The 18894-nt window shown below is 42.4% G+C and overlaps 1 gene segment (V, D, J or C); it reads right to left on the bottom strand.

Annotated features, from left to right (window-relative positions):
- Positions 1-6466: 6466 nt before the first annotated feature.
- On the bottom strand, positions 6467-17962 carry LOC128404291 (immunoglobulin lambda variable 4-60-like). The segment is given in 5 exon segments: positions 6467-6490; positions 8890-8954; positions 10179-10332; positions 17398-17711; positions 17848-17962. Coding segments are annotated over 5 exon segments (603 nt in total).
- Positions 17963-18894: the final 932 nt, after the last annotated feature.

Genomic DNA, 18894 nt, shown 5'->3' with positions numbered 1-18894 from the left:
TTCCTCACTCCTCTCTTAAACCCCCCAGAGCTGAGGAGCTTCCCCTTCATGCAAATGTGCTCTGTGGTCTTTGTGATCATTTGATGCTGAGCAGGCCTCAAATAAAGGTTTCATTGCAAAACGCAGAAGGAACAGAGAAGTGAATATTTTTGACTCTCTTCTTCATCTGACAGCACTATCATGATACTTTCTACTGCTGTACAGGTGTAAGACAGGGGTCAGATCCCAAATTCTCATAAGGTTTGTTTTGATCATCACAAAGTGAGGATTTTCCACTGGGAGTGTCTCTGAGTCACCCCAGTTGTCAGGGCTTAGAAGTCTTGATGGCATTGACTAAGGTAATAGACTATATGGGACTAGCTGAGATGACCGGCAAAATCCGTGACCAAGGGAAAGAGACGGTGGAAGAGGATTGGAAGAAGTTTAAAATCTATCTTAAGAACTTCTGTAAAATTAATGAATGCTAAAATGTTTTGGGTAACGTAAAATAGAATTGCAGCGATTAGCAATTGGACATGAGAAATAAGACTTAAAGAAAGTATTATATTGACATTAGGGGATGCTGAAAAGATTGCCAACAGGGATGCAGAAAGGGGAGGTATGGGGAAGTCGCTGAAAGAAGGTTTATGAAATGAAAGGTCAAGAAATTATACGTGTTTGTATGTTTGTCTGTCTTGTATTGTGTTGTATTGTCTTGTATTATGTGTGGAAAAAACTAATAAAAATTTATTAAAAAAAAAAAAGAAGTCTTGATGGCATTGCAGAAAATAATAGAAAGTTTGTGACTCCTTAAAAGCAAATAAATTAATTACAGCAAAAGCTTCACTAGGTCTATGTCATTATGGCAGATCTTGGATCTGTCAGTCCATGGATTTAAGACCATTTGGGGATCCTATTTATGTTGTCTTGATTTCTCCAAAGGAAGAAGGATGGAGAGAGAGAGAGAGAGAGAGACAGAGAGAGAGAGGGAGGGAGGGAGGGAGGGAGTGAGTGAGTGTTCCAAGGGCTTTAGATACATTATATTGTTGCACATGGGGAACTGAGAATGGAGAAGTGGACTTCTGATAGTGGAATCCATGGGTTGACATTTGAACTCAGAACCTTGCAATTCTCAACACAGCCACTGCACTCCCTTGTTTGTCATATGGGGAGTCTCTAGCTTCCTGCAACACAGAAACCAACAGATACCAGGAATAAAAATACTCAGATACAAGATAATTGATGATACCGTAACTACTGGGTACCACAGTTCAAGAAAGATATTGACAAGCTGGAGTGTCAAGCAGGGCAACCATTATCAAGGGTATGGAAACCAATCCTTATGAGGGGTGGTTGAGGGAATTCTGTATGTTTATCCCAGTAAAGAGAAGACTGAGAGGTGATATGAAACCATCTTCAAATATCTAAAGGGCTGTCACACTGAAGATGGAGAAAGCTTGTTTCCTGCTGCTCCAGAGGGTAAGATCTGAACCAGTGGATTCAAATGACACAAGAGGAGCTCCCCACTAAACATTAGGAAAAACTTCCTGACAGTAAAATCTATTTGACAGTGGAAGGGGTGTCCCCTGAAGATGTGGGCCTTCATTGGAGGTTTCTAAGCAGCCACCTGTCAAGGAATCTTTAGTTTCCTGCATTGCAGGGGGTTGGACTAGATGATTTGGGGGGGGGTCTCTTCCAGTTCTACAGTTCTTTAAGTCTATGATTCAGTCTCTTTGAAAAGGAGTTAGTGTTCAGATCACATTGAAAGGCAAATCTACTGAAATATACTCAGAGTCTAGAGTGGATTTCATGCTCTTTATTCAGCTCATAGTGGTGAGGAGGAATGGAAGTCCCCTCAAAGTATCTGCCTTATATACATTATTTACACAATGGGCTGCACATGATTGGCTAATTCTGGAATTCTGCTGTAGGCCAATCAGGTTGTGGATTCACTTCTATCTGGATCTGGATTGGGTGGCTCCTGCAGACCAATCATACTGCTGCATTGTTCTAGGACCAATCAGACTGCTGCATTTTGGATCCGATTGTTCTAGGACCAATCAGACTGCTGCATTTTGGATCCTATTCAACTCAGTACATAACATCTACCAAGTCTGCTTTTTCTGAAACAATGTGCAAATACAGCCGTCCTCAGAAATTCACACTTCTCTTAATTTTGCAAGGTAGTTCAGCAGCCAATTCACATGTGTACAACAATGCATGTACTGGAGTAATGTGTGCATGAAAATGCATATATACCTATGAAAAGAACATACCAAACTGTACTGTCTTTGGGGATGTTTTGCCAAACCATCTATAGTAGGCAAAGAGGCATACAAAATGTGTGTGTGCTAGAAGTTTGCACTGTGATGCTGGCGAATTTTCATGCTGACTTTAAGGGAAAATTGCAAGCAGATGTGGAAGTATGAGGAACGGAACAGGAAAAATAAGAAATTGGGAGAAAACAGAAACTGACAGATTCCCCCATGACCATGTAGAGGCTCAAGTCTTAGGGAGGTGACTGTGTGCAGCTCCCTGTTCAGAGTCCACTTGCTGGCAAAACAGGTTTACGGCCACATAATGTGTGGAAAGCCTATAAACTGATCACATTTTGTAGCAATAAGCTCCCACCGCCCAAAACAGATTAAGACTGGAGAAAGTGTCCGCTGTGCCACACATACCCTCTGAGCCATGGATAGGCAAGCTAAGGCCCAGGGGCTGAATTCGGCCCAATCGCCTTCTAAATCCGGCCCATAGACGTTCTGGGAATCAGCGTGTTTTTACATGAGTAGAACGTGTCCTTTTATTTAAAATGCATCTCTGGGTTATTTGTGGGGCCTGCCTGGTGTTTTTACCTGAGTAGAATGTGTGCTTTTATTTAAAATGAATTTCTGGATTATTTGTGGGGCATAGGAATTTGTTCTTCTTCTTTTTTTCAAAATATTCCGGCCCCCCACAAGGTCCGAGGGACAGTGGACCAGCCCCCTGCTGAAAAAGTTTGCTGACCCCTGCTCTAAGCTATGTGGTGCTCTGGCACTACCCACAATTCCTTTGTGTTGCCTTCCCACTCTTAAGAAGATGAGAAGCTCTGAACTGGGTTTTAGATGCATACAGTCATACCTCGGGTTACAGACGCTTTGGGTTGCGTGATTTCGGGTTGTGCACTGTGCCAAACCCAGAAGTACCGCATGTGCAGAAGTGCCAAATCGCGACCCGTGTGTGCGCAGATGCAGCTCTGCGGGTTGCGAACGTGCTTCCTGCACAGATCACGTTTGCAACCCTATCATCCACTATATATATTTTGACATTTTAAGGTTGTTTAACAACCTTAAAATGTCAGTGACATCCCTCCTTCTCTTTCCATGGTTCATTTTGCATATCACAGATCGCTGCATATTTTACATAAACTAAACCATTCAGCATTCCATTATTACATCCATCAAAACTTGTATACACTGTTGAATTTATCTTAATGCTGCCAACGTTTTCAAGTGTACACAATTTCCCCCCATATATTCAATAAAAAATTTCCAATCTTCTTGAAACATATGTTCTTCTTGTTCTCTTATTCTGTATGTTAGGTCTGCAAGCTGCACATGTTCCATCAGTTTAAGTTGCCATTCTTCTTTAGTTGGGATCTCAGTCATTTTCCACTTCCATTTTCCATTTCCATTTCGTTTTCCATTTCCATTTCCATTTTGGGGCTAACAAAGCTGCATACATAAATAAGCTTTTTTGACACCTGGGAATTTCTGTCTGAATTATCCCCAACAAAAAAATTAGAAGCATATTTCTGTGGTCTCCTTTTATCACTGCATGCAACACAGATATGAATCATCTGAATCTTCTACCTTGCCATAGCCACAGAAGAGGCATGTGGTAATTTTCCAAACAGAAATAATAAACAAAGGTTTTCTGAATTCCTTGTGTCGCTTTCTGATCTTTCCACGGTAGGGTTGACTTGACATCTGCTGCAGAGCCACCCAGACCATGTGAAGTTCTTCTACAGCATTCACATTTCACCCCTCTTGGGAGGAAGAGGCAAGGTTTTTGTCTCAGTTCCCCATCAGATTCTACCACTGTGGAACGCGATACCAGCCGTATTCCACCTACCACAGTAATAAACTGCCTCGTCTCCAGCCTGGATTTTGGTGATGGTCAAATAGCCAATGCTCCCAGAGCGGGAAGCAGTGAACCGATCTGGGATCCCTTCTCCCCTGTTGCTGCAACCCTCACAGTGCAGAAAGAGAGGGGCTTCTCCAGATCTCTGCTGATACCAGTGAATACTTTGGCTGCCACCATTAGTGGTACAGGAGAGTTTAGCCGTTTGTCCCGGGGTCGCCGACTCAGAGGCAGGCTGAGTCCAAGCTGACTGGGAAGTGACATCTTCTAAAAGGAAAACAAGAAAGAACATGTACTATGAGCTGGATGCACTTTCAAACACCCACCAAGTAATATATTCCATTGATAAATACAAAGAGCTTTGCTTGGTCTACAAATCATGAGGACATCTCCACAGTCTTACCTGAGCAGTAAGTGAAAAGAGCAAGGAGAAATAGAAATTGGCCCATGGTGAGTTCTCCAGAAGTGTTTGGCTTACTCAAGAAATCATCCCCTCTCCTCTCTTAAATCCTCCAGAGTGGAAGAGTTGCCCCTTCTTCATGCAAATGTCCTCAGTGATCAGCTGATCGCCTCTGCTAGAACTTCATGTTCCTGCAGGGCATTGTGGGACATTCAAGCACAGGACAGAATGACAAATTTGCATTATGGGTATTTTGAAAGGGGGTAAGACAAGTCCTTGGTTTGGCCTGAAGGAGAATCAGAAAATTCCTCTCAGTTCAATGGGGTGGTCAAATGTACAAAGGGTATTTTTGTCATCTTCCTGGAGCCTTTGGTTAAGGATGGGCTGTAAGCACAGATATTAAATAAAGCAAAGGATTACAGTTCAGAAAGAGCAACCATGTCCCTAAAACATTCCCCTTTTCTGTTTCCCAGCACACTTGCAAAGGGGTCTTTGTGATCGTTTCATTTATGTCAGAAAACTGGACCAATATCTTCCCCTAGTGGTGAAAGGCAGCTTAGCAAGCGTCAAATAAAGAAGGTTTCATAGCAGAACACGGAAGAGAAGAAGAGTGAAGGCCTTGCCTTGGACTTCTCATTCCCACAGAGTCTTGTGGGACACTGAAGCATAGGACCTGGGGGCAAATTTGCCTGACGGCCATTTTGAAAATGTAGAATATGCTTCTCCAGGAGGAAAACAAGACAGTGAGGGTGGCATATCCCACGTTGATAAAACCCAGGAATACCAAGTGTTTCGCAAATGGATCATGAGAACACTTTGATCTAGTGTTCAACATGTCGCTTGTGGTCATTTCTAACATGGGGGGGGGGCAAAATTGATCATTTTTTGTATGGTGAGCTCTGCACATATGTATCTTTCCCTCATGGAAACGTTAAAGTGGTTGAGTTTTCCTTTGCATAATATGGCCCAAATGATGGAAAATGTCTTTTACACAAAACCTATGGGGCTGATAATGGACGGATCCAGACAACAACACAAGGGGGGAGTGATTCCCCAGAGGAAGGGGTGGGACCATAGCTGCCAACCTTTCCCTTTTCCTGTGAGGAATCCTATGCGGAATAAGGGAATTTCCCTTTAAAAAGGGGAAATGTTGACAGCTATGGGTGGGACGTCAGCCAGAATCTCCCCACGCTCATAGGTTAACGAGGGTCAAAGAAAGATGTCAATCAAAGAAATGAAAGGGGGGTTTCTGGAAGACATCCTGTTGGCGGAGGAATCGGAACCCAGATACCTCAATGTCTTGAAAGGAGCCGGTAGCTGTGGGAACGGCTCTGAATGTAATTACTGTATATAATAAAACTGCTTGAAAACTGAAGGAGTCTGCTTGCTGCCTAATTAAGCCAACGAGATCGTGACACAGGTGGAGCAGAAATGCCTTTTGCTTTCTTTATCAGATATGTCCCACCGATGAACCTGTGCAGGTGGTCATGTCTTCCAGAAGGACGTGAGAGAGGCTGCCCAGTAAGTCTCTTCCAAACCAGGGATTCGAGCAGCTGTGGGAACAGACTGAAGCCAGGTCTTTAAGCATTTTCATATCACCTCTCTGGGGAGGATGAGTGAAGGTTTTTGTCGCAGTTCCCCGTCAGATTGTACCACTGTGGAACATCTTGCTGCTGCCATCCCATGTGTTACAGTAATAATCAGCCTCATCCTTAGCTTGAGCGCCTGTGATCACTAAATTCCAGAGGTTGCTGGAGGAATCAGGGGAAACACTGAATCTCTCTGGGACCCCGGTGCCTCTGCCCTGATCACTAGGTTTGTAGTAGTGGTATACAAACCATGGGGCACCACCTGATATCTGCTGATACCACTCGACCCTATAGCTGCTGATACTGTATCCAGCATTCAAGGTACAGGAGAGACGGACTGTCTCACCTGAGGAAAAGGATGCTGAGGCCCTCTGAGTCAGCACTGGCTGGGAGGAGGAACCTGCAAGGAGATAGAAATCCCAAAGAGAAATAATTGTAGAAAAACCATAGAAAAACCTCAGTAAAAGCTTTGGGACTCAGGTGGGGCTCATCACAGAGCTGCTGTCAAGGGCTTAGCTGATTATATTACCTGAAGGATAAGTGAGGAACAAGAGGAGGACCAGGAAGGACCAGGCCATGGAGAGAAATCCTGATACACTCTGCATCGTGAGACAAAGGGGGTTTCTGCCAGGGATCTCAGTGATTTGCTCTTTATAGGAGAAGAATGTCACTCCCCCACCAATCACATGTCAGTAGGTCTCTCCACCCTTGCAGGAGAAGCTCCATATATGGTGAGGAAAGAGCTTCTGAGCTTCAGTTCCTCCAAAGCAGACGATGAGAGATGGAGATGGGAAGAGATTGTGGCATTCAAACCCTTGCGTAAGAAGGAAACACATTAATTCGCCATTTCTTGGTCCAATCTAAGAGTACAATAACAATCTATCTGAAGAGAAAAGAGACGGAACTAGATTTGCAATATTGTACTGCAGAAAATCCCAGTGAGTCCAATGTGATTTAGTCCAGAGAAGTTGGATTGAGCTGAATGGGCAGATTTGTCAATGTTCCTTTCTTTCAGTATTTCACTTTCCCCATCTTAACTTCCTTTCTCCACATTTCAGCAGCAGTTTGCAGAGGGGAATTTAAAAGTCCTCTTGAAAATTCACCAGCACTTCAGTGTGAATTTATCTGAATAGTTTGGATTTCCATTTTTTATATACAATTCTTCCTAATACAGTGGTACCCTGGGTTAAGTACTTAATTTGTTCCGGAGGTCTGTTCTTAACCTGAAACTGTTCTTAGCCTGAAGCACCACTTTAGCTAATGAGGCCTGCTGTCGCCACACCACGGGAGCACGATTTCTGTTCTTATCCTGAAGCAAAGTTCTTAACCTGAAGCACTATTTCTGGGTTAGCGGAGTCTGTAACCTGAAGCGTATGTAACCTGAAGTGTATGTAACCCGAGGTACCACTGTATACACATGTTTCTCCCTAGAACTATGTATTTTCGTATATCATTTTCAGTAATGTGTGCATTTTTCTGGACACCACACCATCTTATCAATTTTTGAACACTTTACTTGGCTGACGAACTTTGTAGCAATCTTCATGATTCTCATAAAACGCAATTATATCTAAGTATAGCCCTCTATCAACCTTTCATCTCAATCTTCCATCCGCATATTGAGAGCTGAGTCACCCCATCTCCCACCTGGGAGGTCTCCCTCACGCCTCAAACCTTGACGAAACCCACTCTGATCCGTCTCTCAGACAGATCCCTTCCTTTTCCAACCCTCAGTTATCTGTACACATTCTCCTTTAGCACAGATCTAAATATTCAAATATTAAAACCTGCATATATAGAGAACTATAAAAAAATAAAGATCATAAAAAGCCAGTTCAAAAAAGGGGGGAACTAAACATAAAAAGAACAACTCTGGTCAATCCTCCCCCCCCCCAAAAAAAAGCTCAATAACTCTAGGCAATAACAATGGGTAGATCACTGCCTGTTTTTTATACTGAGAGTAGATCACAGTCACTTGGGAGTTGGATGCGCCTGCTGCAAAGCATTATGGGACATTTGGGCATAGCCAATGACCATAGGACAAATTTGCATAAACGTCAGTCTAAAGAAACAACAGGAGAGGCCCTTGCTTTGGCCAGGATGTGGCCAAACTCAGTGAGATACTGGCTGACGACAGAAATGTACACCCTTTTTCAAAAGGGATCCAAGGAGCACTAATTTTTTAGTGTGGATTATCTCACATGTGAATACAGTGGTACCTCAGTTTTCAAGCGTCTCTGTTGATGATCGCTTTGGAACTCAAACGCCATAAACCTGGAAGTAAATGCTTCCGTTTTTGAATGCCCCTCGGAAGTCGAACAGTGTATATGTTATATACATGTATATATGTGTGTGTGTGTGTGTATGCAGCTGAGTGTATGTTATTTTTCTCAATTGTCTCTATTAAATTTGCAGACCACCCTTTGCACCTCGGTTTTTGAACGTTTCGGAACTCAAACGGTCTTCCAAAAAGGATTACATTTGAAAACCAAGGTACCACTGTATTGTGAACGCTTGGGAATTGGCACAACCTCTCTGCCTACCCCACTGCCGCCAGAATGTCCCCCCACCCTCTCGCCATCAAGAGGGAGGCGTTCCGGTGAGCAGCAACGCATGACATAATGCCCTGTTTCTCACCATGTTCAGTGATAGGCGGCTTTTCAGCAGTGGCGGAAGTGGGGTGGGCAGGGGGATAGCAGTGGGGCAGGGAGCAGCAAATCCCAATTTCACCTCAGGTGGCAAAAAGGGACAGGTCGTTCCTTGGCTTGGAAGGTGCACGGTCATCCTTTGAAGTCCCACCTTCTTCTGCAAAGGGTTTCCTGTCTCTTCCAGTTCGGTGCATTGCAGGGTTGACATGACACCAGCTGCAGACACAGGTGACAGGAAGAAACAAAAGACTTTTAAGACATCAAATGACTTACAAGTTCTGTCCGTAGTCAATTTGACTTGGCAACAACCGCAGGAATAGATCGTATTTACATTTTTAGAAAAACATTCACATTTCCTCACTCAGGCAAGAAAGAGTTTTGTCGCAGTCATGGTATTGCTCCTGCTACAAAGGTTGGGCACCACCCCTCCCACCCACACATACACACACACACACAGCCTAGTGGTAGCAGGATTCCTGGGAGTTTCCAGGCACTCTCATCCAGGGTTTGTGCTCCTCTGGAGAATTAAAGACGTGGCAGAGACTGTTGTGGCTTTAAGAAATATGATTTATTCACAAATTGATAATAAATTCTGCGTGTGTGTGATTATTTACACTTGCAGGTAAAGGGGACGCTGGTGGTGCTGTGGGCTAAACCACTGAGCCTCTTGGGCTTGCTGATCAGAAGGTCGGTGGTTCGAATCCCCGTGACAGGGTGAGCTCCCGTTGCTCTGTCCCAGCTCCTGCCAACCTAGCAGTTCCAAAGCATGCTTGTGAAAGTATATAAATGGGTACCACTGCGACAGGAAGGTAAATGGCATTTCCGTGCACTCTGATTTCCATCACGGTATCCCATTGTGCCCGAAGCAGTTTAGTCCTGCTGGCCACATGACCTGGAAGGCTGTCTGTGAACAAATGCCTGCTCCCTCGGCCTGAAAGCGAGATGAGCGCCGCAACCCCATAGTCGCCTTTGCGTGGACTTAACTGTCCAGAGGTCCTTTACCTTTTTTCTTTACCTTTTACACTTGCAACAAAGTTCTATAGGGTTCCTAAGAAAGAATATGTGTCTGCATTATCTACACGATGGTTACCCCAGTAGCTAATGAACAGATTCTAAATGGAAGTGCAACAGACATTTCCTAAAGCGGACTCACACCTGGCTGTGATATAAAGTCCCAAGCCTCCTTGATCCACAAATAAGTGTCTTCAGAGGCCTGGCTCCTCTGGATGGAGACTTGGTTGTGCGGTGGGTTGACAAGTCCATGGCTCTGCTGCTACAAAGGAGCTGAAAGCACAAGTGGGTTTCTTTCTCTCCAACGGATGTCTGACTTGACAACAGCTGCAGGTTCAAAGCATATGAAGTTCTTCTTCAACATTCGCATGTCATGGCTCTGAGGCAGAAAAGGCAAGGTTTTTGTCTCAGTTCCCCATAAGAATGTACCACCATGGAACACATTACCAGCTGTATTCCACCTGCCACAGTAATAATCGGCCTCGTCTTCAGCCTCTGCTTTGGTGATGGTTAAATAGCCAATGCTACCTGAGCGGGAAGCAGTGAACCGATCTGGGATCCCTTCTCCCCTGCTGCTGCAACTCTCTCAGTGCACAAAACGAGGGGCTTCTCCCCTCTGCAGCCTCTGAACTATGCCCTTTTGCAAACCACTGTTCTAAATCTATACTGTCCTCCTGTTTTCAGGAAGGTTCAGAGAATTCCTCTTCAGTCCAGTCCCTGACATCATCCCAGTTTTGGAACTCAAGATGTTGGAGGGCATGATAAATAATGAAAGGAGGGACTTCCGGTTAGCGCCAGCGCTTAATGGCGGATTTCTCCTGGAGCTCCGGGAGAGATCTGCTTCGTGGGTTCGGGTCCTGCAGCCACGGCGGAGCGGGGACCCTCAAAAATCACAGGCGCGTAGCCTGTGAACTGGAGACTCGGCGGGCACCTTTGCGCCCCCCCGACGTTGTGAAATAGCCTTTTTAAAGGCTACGGAACAGCGGAGGGTGTGTGGAGCGGTGCTGAGAGTCGCTTTCACCCAGCCTGCGAAGCGAAGCCGCGTCGCCATTAGCGGAGAGCGCTAATTTCTTCCGGTGAATTTGGACTAAAAAGAACAACTTTCCGTGAGTAGGACTGAACCTTAAAATATAATCGGACGTTAAAATTAAGGAAATTGGGCACCGAGACGGACAAGCACTAAAAAGGAAGTCTGCTTTCCGTTCTGTAGTAAGATCAAAGCGAAAGGCATTCAAGCTGTAACTTTTTGAAAGGAGAGTTGTGGGAACTAAGAAATCCACCACCAAGCAAAGAACTCCCTCCCCGAAGGCAGGAGGGGGGGGAAGAAGACTTTAAAGTGTTTTCCTGCCTGTTTAAAAGAAATTGAACTGTTTATCGCTGCTCTTATACCTGGGGATCAGACTGCCGGAGAAGAAGGTAAAAAAGTAACTGTTATATTGACTTTGGCTACTCTCAACTTGAAATACTTTACTTTGTTGCACAGTAAAGTTATTTGCAGGACACTATTGATCTGGATCTTTTAAAAAGAAAAAAGAATAATTGAAAGGGACTAGGAGGGCTTTTGTTTGTTTTTTGGAAAGTGTGGGACCAACTGGAAGGCAAAGAATTGGTTTTACGCCCTCTAGAGGACTTGCGAATAGTTTCAGCAACAAGTGGAGCTAAAAACCTGAGAACTTTTGTCTGACAGCTTAAGAGTGTGGGAATGACCTTGAGTGAAAGACTTTGTTATGGCAGATGGTAAAGAGAAAGAGGACTCACAAGAAACAACCTTGAGATCTGGTAGACAATACAAAGTCGATCTTTCTATGCAAAGAAGGGCTTCTGTATCAGGAGCCTCTGGAACTGCAGCTGTCTCAAAGGCAAAAGTGAAAATAATGTCTTCAGAAGAAGCATTTGCTAAGGTATTGGGGAAAATAAATGACTCTTTGGAGGAACTAAAAAAGCAAGGCGCTGAAACTAGAGTACAAGTTGCTGAAACAAATAAGAAAATTGAGGAAATCTCTGGGAAAATTGATTTAAATACAAAAACTATAACTGACCTTGGGAACAAAGTGAACTCTAATGCAGAAGCAATTGGGAAACTACTGGAAGATTCATCTACAACACGAAAGATAGCTGAGGAAGCTAAAGAAATTGCAACTGCTGCCGAGGAAAAGTTTCCACCGGTGTACAGGAAACTAGATGAGTATGAGCTGGCACTCTCTATGCAGGATATGCAACGCAAGGAGAGGAACTTAAGGATCAGACTTGTGCCGGAAAAGGAAGGAGACAACCTGGTGGATTACTTGACAAAAGAATTCTCTGACTTTTGGAAGCAGGAGCTGGATAAGGAAGAATTTAAGATAGAGAGTGCATTTAGACTGGGAACAAGGCAGAGGAAGAACAGACCCAGAGACTGCTTAATAACTTTAAGATCAAAGGAGGAGAGAGACAAAATACTGAACCTGCATTACCAAACAACCCTTCAAATTGAAGATTTTCATATTGAGATTTTTAAAGATATTCCCAAAAGTATTTTGGATGCAAGAGGATTTTACAAGGACTTGGTGACGCTGCTGAAAAGGAATTACATACCATTCAGGTGGGAGTTTCCTCAAGGCTTGTCTTTTAAATACAAGGGGAAGAAAAGAAGAATAAAGACAGTGAGTGATAAAGACAAGTTCTTAGGAGAACACGAAGACCTACAGAAAGAGACGTTTCCAGGACAAGGACATCCTTCAAGTAAGGGACCATTAGACACGGATACGGAACCACCGACAAAAGAGGAACAACAACTGGGAGCTGTAGGAGGAAAGAGTAAATAATCCCATCATGGCTCTGCAACTTTTAACCTGGAATTGTAACGGTTTAAATATTCCCAGAAAAAGAAAAAATATATTTCATGCTTTAAAGAAAGACCAATTGGACTTGATCTGTTTACAAGAGACTCATGTGACAAGAGCACATAGAAAATTATTAATAAATAAAAGATTGGGACAAGAATTTATATCTTCAGACAGAGTAAAAAAGAGAGGAGTGGTGATCTATGCAAAGGAAAATTTGCAACCGAAACAAATCTTTAAAGATGACCAAGGAAGATATTTGGCAATTGAAATCCAATCTCAAGGAGAAAAGTTTTTGATAGTGGGAATCTATGCACCAAATGAAGGGAAAGCTGAATTTTTTAAGAAGTTGCATGAGACTTTGATGGACTATATGGATTACAATTTAATCATGATGGGAGACATGAATGGAGTAGTTTCAACAAATATGGACAAAGCACAAAGACAGGTAGTTACAAAAGATGGAAGACTACCAAAAACTTTTTTTGAAATGACTGACAATATGGACTTGATTGACATTTGGAGAACAAAACACCCATTAGAAAGAGAGGGAACCTTCTTTTCTGAAGCCAAAATGACATGGACACGGATTGACCAAATCTGGGTGACTAGCAGTATGGCGCCGAATATAAAGAAAGTGGAAATCTGCCCAAAAACCTTCTCCGACCATAACGCAGTAAAGATGGTGATGAAGCAAACAACAACTGGTTCCTTCAGATGGAGAATGAATGACACCTTACTTAGAGACGAGGAGATTTGTAAGAAGGCCCAAAAAACTTTGAAAGATTATTTTGAAATTAACTTAAGGACTAAAGTAGAAAAAAGAATAGTATGGGACGCAAGTAAAGCCGTGATGAGAGGGTTTTTGATACAACAAAATACACTAAAGAAAAGAAAGCAAAATGAGAGGAAAGAGAAAATTTTGGAAAAGATAAAAGAAGGGGAAAGGAAACTAAGATTGAAGCCAAAATCGCAAGAGATCTTAAGAGAAATTAAATTATATCAAACACAATATATGCAACTGATGAATCAAGAAATAGAATGGAAAATCAAACAAATGAGACAAAAGACTTTTGAATCTGCAGATAAATGTGGCAAGTTATTGGCTTGGCAAATAAAGAAGAGACAAAAACTCAACACGGTAACAAACATAGAAGTGGAAGGAAAGAACATATGTAACCCAGTGGAAATTAGGAACTGTTTTCAGAGCTACTTTAGACAACTGTACACACAAGGGCCGCAGAAAGAAATGGATATACAACAATTCCTCGAGAAAAATGGGCTGAAAAAGATTTCGCAGGAAAGTAAGACAATTTTGAACCAGGAGATATCAGCACAAGAAATAGAAGGTGCCATTCAAAGTATGACGTTGGGCAAATCTCCTGGACCGGACGGACTGACTTCCAAATATTACAAAGTTTTGAAGGAAGGGTTGATACAACCTTTGAAGGAAGTCTGTAACGAGATAATGGAGGGGAGAAGGGCACCAGACACGTGGAGTGAGGCTTACATTACGCTTATACCAAAGACAGAGACTGAAAAGACCCAACTTAAGAACTACCGACCCATCTCGTTACTAAATGTGGATTATAAAATCTTTGCTGATATTTTAGCAAAGAGATTGAAAAAAGTTCTGATGGAGGAGATTCATGGGGACCAAGCGGGCTTTCTCCCGAAAAGGCATTTGTCGGATAACGTAAGGAATATAATTGACATTTTGGAGAAGTTGGAAGTGAATATAAACACTAAGGCCGTTCTGATATTTGTGGACGCCGAGAAAGCCTTTGACAATATATCTTGGAGTTTTATGTTGAAGAACCTCCGGGGGATGGGGGTAGGCCAAGGGTTTGAAAATGGTATAGGTGCAATATACTCTGAACAGAAAGCAAAATTAATTGTAAATAATGTGGTTACAGAAGAGTTCAAGATTGAAAAAGGGACACGTCAGGGGTGCCCTATCTCCCCACTACTTTTTATATCGGTCCTGGAGGTTTTGCTTAATATGATTAGGAGGGACCAGTTGGTTAAAGGGATTCAGGTCGGAGCTAAACAATATAAATTGAGAGCATTTGCAGATGACCTAGTACTTACATTACAAGAGCCAGAAGCTAGCACGAAAAGAGTTTTGGAAATAATTCAAGAGTTTGGTCAAATGGCAGGATTTAAATTGAATAAGTCAAAGACTAAGGTATTGGAGAAAAATTTAACACAGGTTGAAAAAGAAAGGTTTCAGAATGAGACAGGGTTGAATGTGGTTAAAAAAGTGAAATATTTGGGTATAAATATGACAGCTAAGAATGTGAACCTATTTAAAGATAATTATGAAAAAACTTGGACAGAAGTGAAAAAAGATTTGGAGATTTGGTCAAACCTGAAACTTTCCTTGTTAGGTCGAATTGCAGTTATAAAGATGAATGTATTGCCAAGAATGTTGTTTTTGTTCCAAGCATTACAAATAATGGATAAAATGGACTGTTTCAAGAAGTGGCAAAAAGATATATCTAAATTTGTCTGGCAGGGCAAGAAGCCCAGAATTAAATTTAAGATATTAACGGATTCAAAGGAAAGAGGGGGGTTTGCCCTGCCAGACTTTAAACTGTACTATGAAGCGGCAGCTTTCTGCTGGCTAAGAGATTGGCTGCTTCTTGAAAATACAGACATTTTGGATCTGGAAGGTTTTAACAATATTTTTGGGTGGCATGCATATTTGTGGTATGACAAGGTTAAAGCACATAAAAGTTTTAAAAACCATATTGTCAGAAAAGCACTATTAAATGTCTGGATCAGATATAAAGATTTGCTGGAAAACAAAACCCCAAGGTGGCTGTCGCCAATGGAAGCTAAGGCAGTTAAAAAGTTAAATATGGAGTCGAAGTGGCCAAGATATTGGGAAATTTTGGAAAAGGAAGGGGACAAACTGAGATTGCAGAGTTTTGAGAAATTAAAAGGGAAGGTGAGAGATTGGTTGCACTATCACCAAATAAATGAAGTGTTCAAATTGGACAGTAAAATTGGCTTCCAGGTGGAAAAATCAAAATTGGAGACTGAATTGTTAGAATCCAGTACTAAGAATTTGTCAAAAATGTATAATTTGCTGCTGAAATGGAATACACAAGATGAAACGGTTAAATCAAGTATGATTAAATGGGCTCAGGACATTGGTCATAATATTTTGTTTGCTGATTGGGAAAAGTTATGGACCACCGGGATGAAATTTACGGCATGTAATGCCTTAAGAGAAAATATTATGAAAATGATATATAGGTGGTACATAACCCCAGTCAAGCTTGCAAAGATTTACCATTTGCCTGACAATAAATGTTGGAAATGTAAGGAAAAGGAAGGCACATTCTTTCATCTCTGGTGGACGTGCCCGAAGATTAAGGCATTCTGGGAAATGATTTATAATGAACTGAAAAAGGTATTTAAATATACCTTCCCTAAGAAACCAGAGGCCTTTCTCTTGGGTATTGTCGGCCAAGGGGTGTTAAAGACGGATATAACTTTTTTTATGTATGCTACAACTGCAGCAAGAATACTCATTGCGAAGCACTGGAAGACACAAGAGCTACCCACTCTGGAAGAATGGCAGATGAAGGTGATTGACTACATGGGCCTGGCAGAAATGACGAGCAGAATCCGAAACCAGGGAAGAGAAGCAGCGCAAGAAGAATGGAAAAAGTTCAAGGACTATCTAAAGAAATATTATAAAATTAATGAAAGTTAGAATGATGTTGGACTGGAAAGTAAATGGTTACTATTAGTAATGGTTAAGACAAGGAGAATAAGGAAGATTAGCCTAAATCTAAATTAAAATAAGGGAAGATTTGCTGAGTAATTGATAAGAATCTGGAATACAGAAAAGGGAGGCATGAGGAAGTCGGGGAAGAAAGGTATAAGAAAGTAAGATATGAAATGGTACTTGTTTTTTGTTGTGTTTCTGTTTTTGTTTGTTTATGTATTTGTTGTATTTATGTTATGTTTGTGTGGTTATAAAAACTTTCTAATAAAAAATATTATTTAAAAAAAAAGATAAATAATGAAAGAAATTTGAGGTAGGAAAATAATTTGGAGCAGAAATGATATGCAGTTGAAAAAGAAAATTAAGGAACCGGGGGGGGGTCATGGATTCAAAGAATCCCCTTTGATGGATTTGATATTGCCTATTTTTCTTTGTTTGTGGTTGTGTTTGCTTTTTTTATTATTTTTGTTATTTTTGTTGAGTATTTAATACAAATATGATTTTAAAAAATGTATGTTGGAGGGTATGGAGAATATTTCTTAGGCCCAAATTTAGCCAACTTTATTTGAGTGTACAGTGGTACCTCGAGTTACATACGTTTCAGGTTACATACGCTTCAGGTTACAGACTCCACTAACCCAGAAATAGTAGCTCGGGTTAAGAACTTTGCTTCAGTATGAGAACAGAAATTGTGTGGTGCCAGCGCTGCAGCAGCGGGAGGCCCCATTAGCTAAAGTGGTGCTTCAGGTTAAGAACAGTTTCAGGTTAAGAACGGACCTCCGGAACAAATTAAGTATGTAACCAGAGGTACCACTGTATTTGAATGGGACCACCACCCACCCCCTGGAAACATGCTAAAAATGGAGGTGTGGAAATTAACGATTCTTTGCAGAAAGAGGTGGGGCTTCAGACATGTTTTCTGTCTCTTCCAGTTCTATGCATTGTAGGTTTGACTTGATAACAGCTGCAGACACAGATCTTATAAAGAGGGGAGGGAGGAAGAGAGGGAGGAAGAGAGAGCGCGTATCTACCTTTCACTGCTCTGCAGAGGAAGAGGCAGGGTTTTTGTCTCAGTTCCCCACACGGTTTTAGCACTGTGCAACGTGGTACCTCCTTTCTGCCACCTACCACAGAAATAATCTGCCTCGTCTCCATCCTGGACATTAGCGATGGTTAAATAGCCAATGCTCCCTGACTGGGAAGCAGTGAACCGATCCGGGATCCCTTCTCCCCTGCTGTACCCAGGGTAATGCACATAGCGAGGACCTTCTCCAGGTCTCTGTTGATACCAGCCAATGTTGTATGATGTATCACTGGCAGTGCAGGAGAGTTTAGCCGTTTCTCCCGGGGACACAGACTCAGAGGCAGGTTGTGTCAAAGTTGTCTGAGTGGTAACACCTTTGTGGGGGGGGACCAGAAAAGACAAATGTCATGAACTGGTTGCATCATCAACGCTCTGAAATGTCTCTAAAGCAGTACAAGTGCAAATAGTTTTCTTGTTTCCCAGCATAACATGAATTCTCTCTGTCCTTACCTGAGCAATAAGTGAAAAGAGCAAGGATCAAAAGAGTTGGGGTCATGGTGAGATTTCTGGAGGAATCTGACTCTCTGAAGGAATCGTCCCCCTTCCTCTTTAAATCCCCCCAGAGCTGAAGAGTTCTTCTTGTATGTAAATGAGTTCCGTGACCATTGCTTGCCTCCCCTAGATTTCATGCTCCTGAAGAGCATTGTGGGACATTCAAGCACAACCAATGGCCATATGACCATATAATAAAATTTGCATAAGGGACCTTTTACAAAAACAGTACGATAGACACTTGCCAACGACGACCAAACTCAACGAGGTACAGGCTGATGACAGAAATGTCAACCCTTTGCAAGAGAGATCCTTGAAACACATTGTATGTATGTCCACATAGAACGGGCATGGCCAAACTTGGCCCTCCAGCTGTTTTGGGACTACAGTTCCCATCATCCCTGACCACTGGTCCTGTTAGCTAGGGATGATGGGAGTTGTAGTCCCAAAACAGCTGGAGGGCCAAGTTTGGCCATGCCTGACATAGAATATCTGACTTATGCTTAGAGCATTGGACTGTGACCTGGGTTCAAATCCCCACTCAGCTGTGAAGGTCCCTGGGTGACCTTGGGTCAGTTACCATCCCTTAGCCTAACCTACCTCACAGGGTTGTTGTGACGATGGCGTGTGGGGGAGGAGAACCATGTGGCATCTCCGTCATATTTTATGTCTCCTAAAATGATATTGAAACTGGGAATGATAAAGTCCCTTTTCTCCCTTTTCTGAAACTAACTCCATTTATATCTACAAATAAATGTCTGAGGAGGCATGAAGATCTGGGGGTCAGCTGGATTGTGGGTGGCTGGGTGCTTTTTCTGACCATTGATTGCCTCTGTTAGAACTTTGGGATCTTGCAGAGCATTGTGGGATATTCAAGCATAGGACTCCAGGGCAAATTTTCATGAAGGAGAATTTTCAGAGCCATAGGGTGGGCCCTTGGTTCAGCCTGGATGTGAATTAAGCCTGGTAAAATCTGAATTCTAGAAACAACTTTGTTTAGAGCAG

The sequence above is a fragment of the Podarcis raffonei genome, chromosome 16 (assembly GCF_027172205.1).
Source record: "Podarcis raffonei isolate rPodRaf1 chromosome 16, rPodRaf1.pri, whole genome shotgun sequence".
NCBI classification, from domain to species: Eukaryota; Metazoa; Chordata; class Lepidosauria; order Squamata; family Lacertidae; genus Podarcis; species Podarcis raffonei.
The sequence above is the reverse complement of the archived record's forward strand: the minus strand, read 5'-3'. Positions and strand labels throughout refer to the sequence as shown.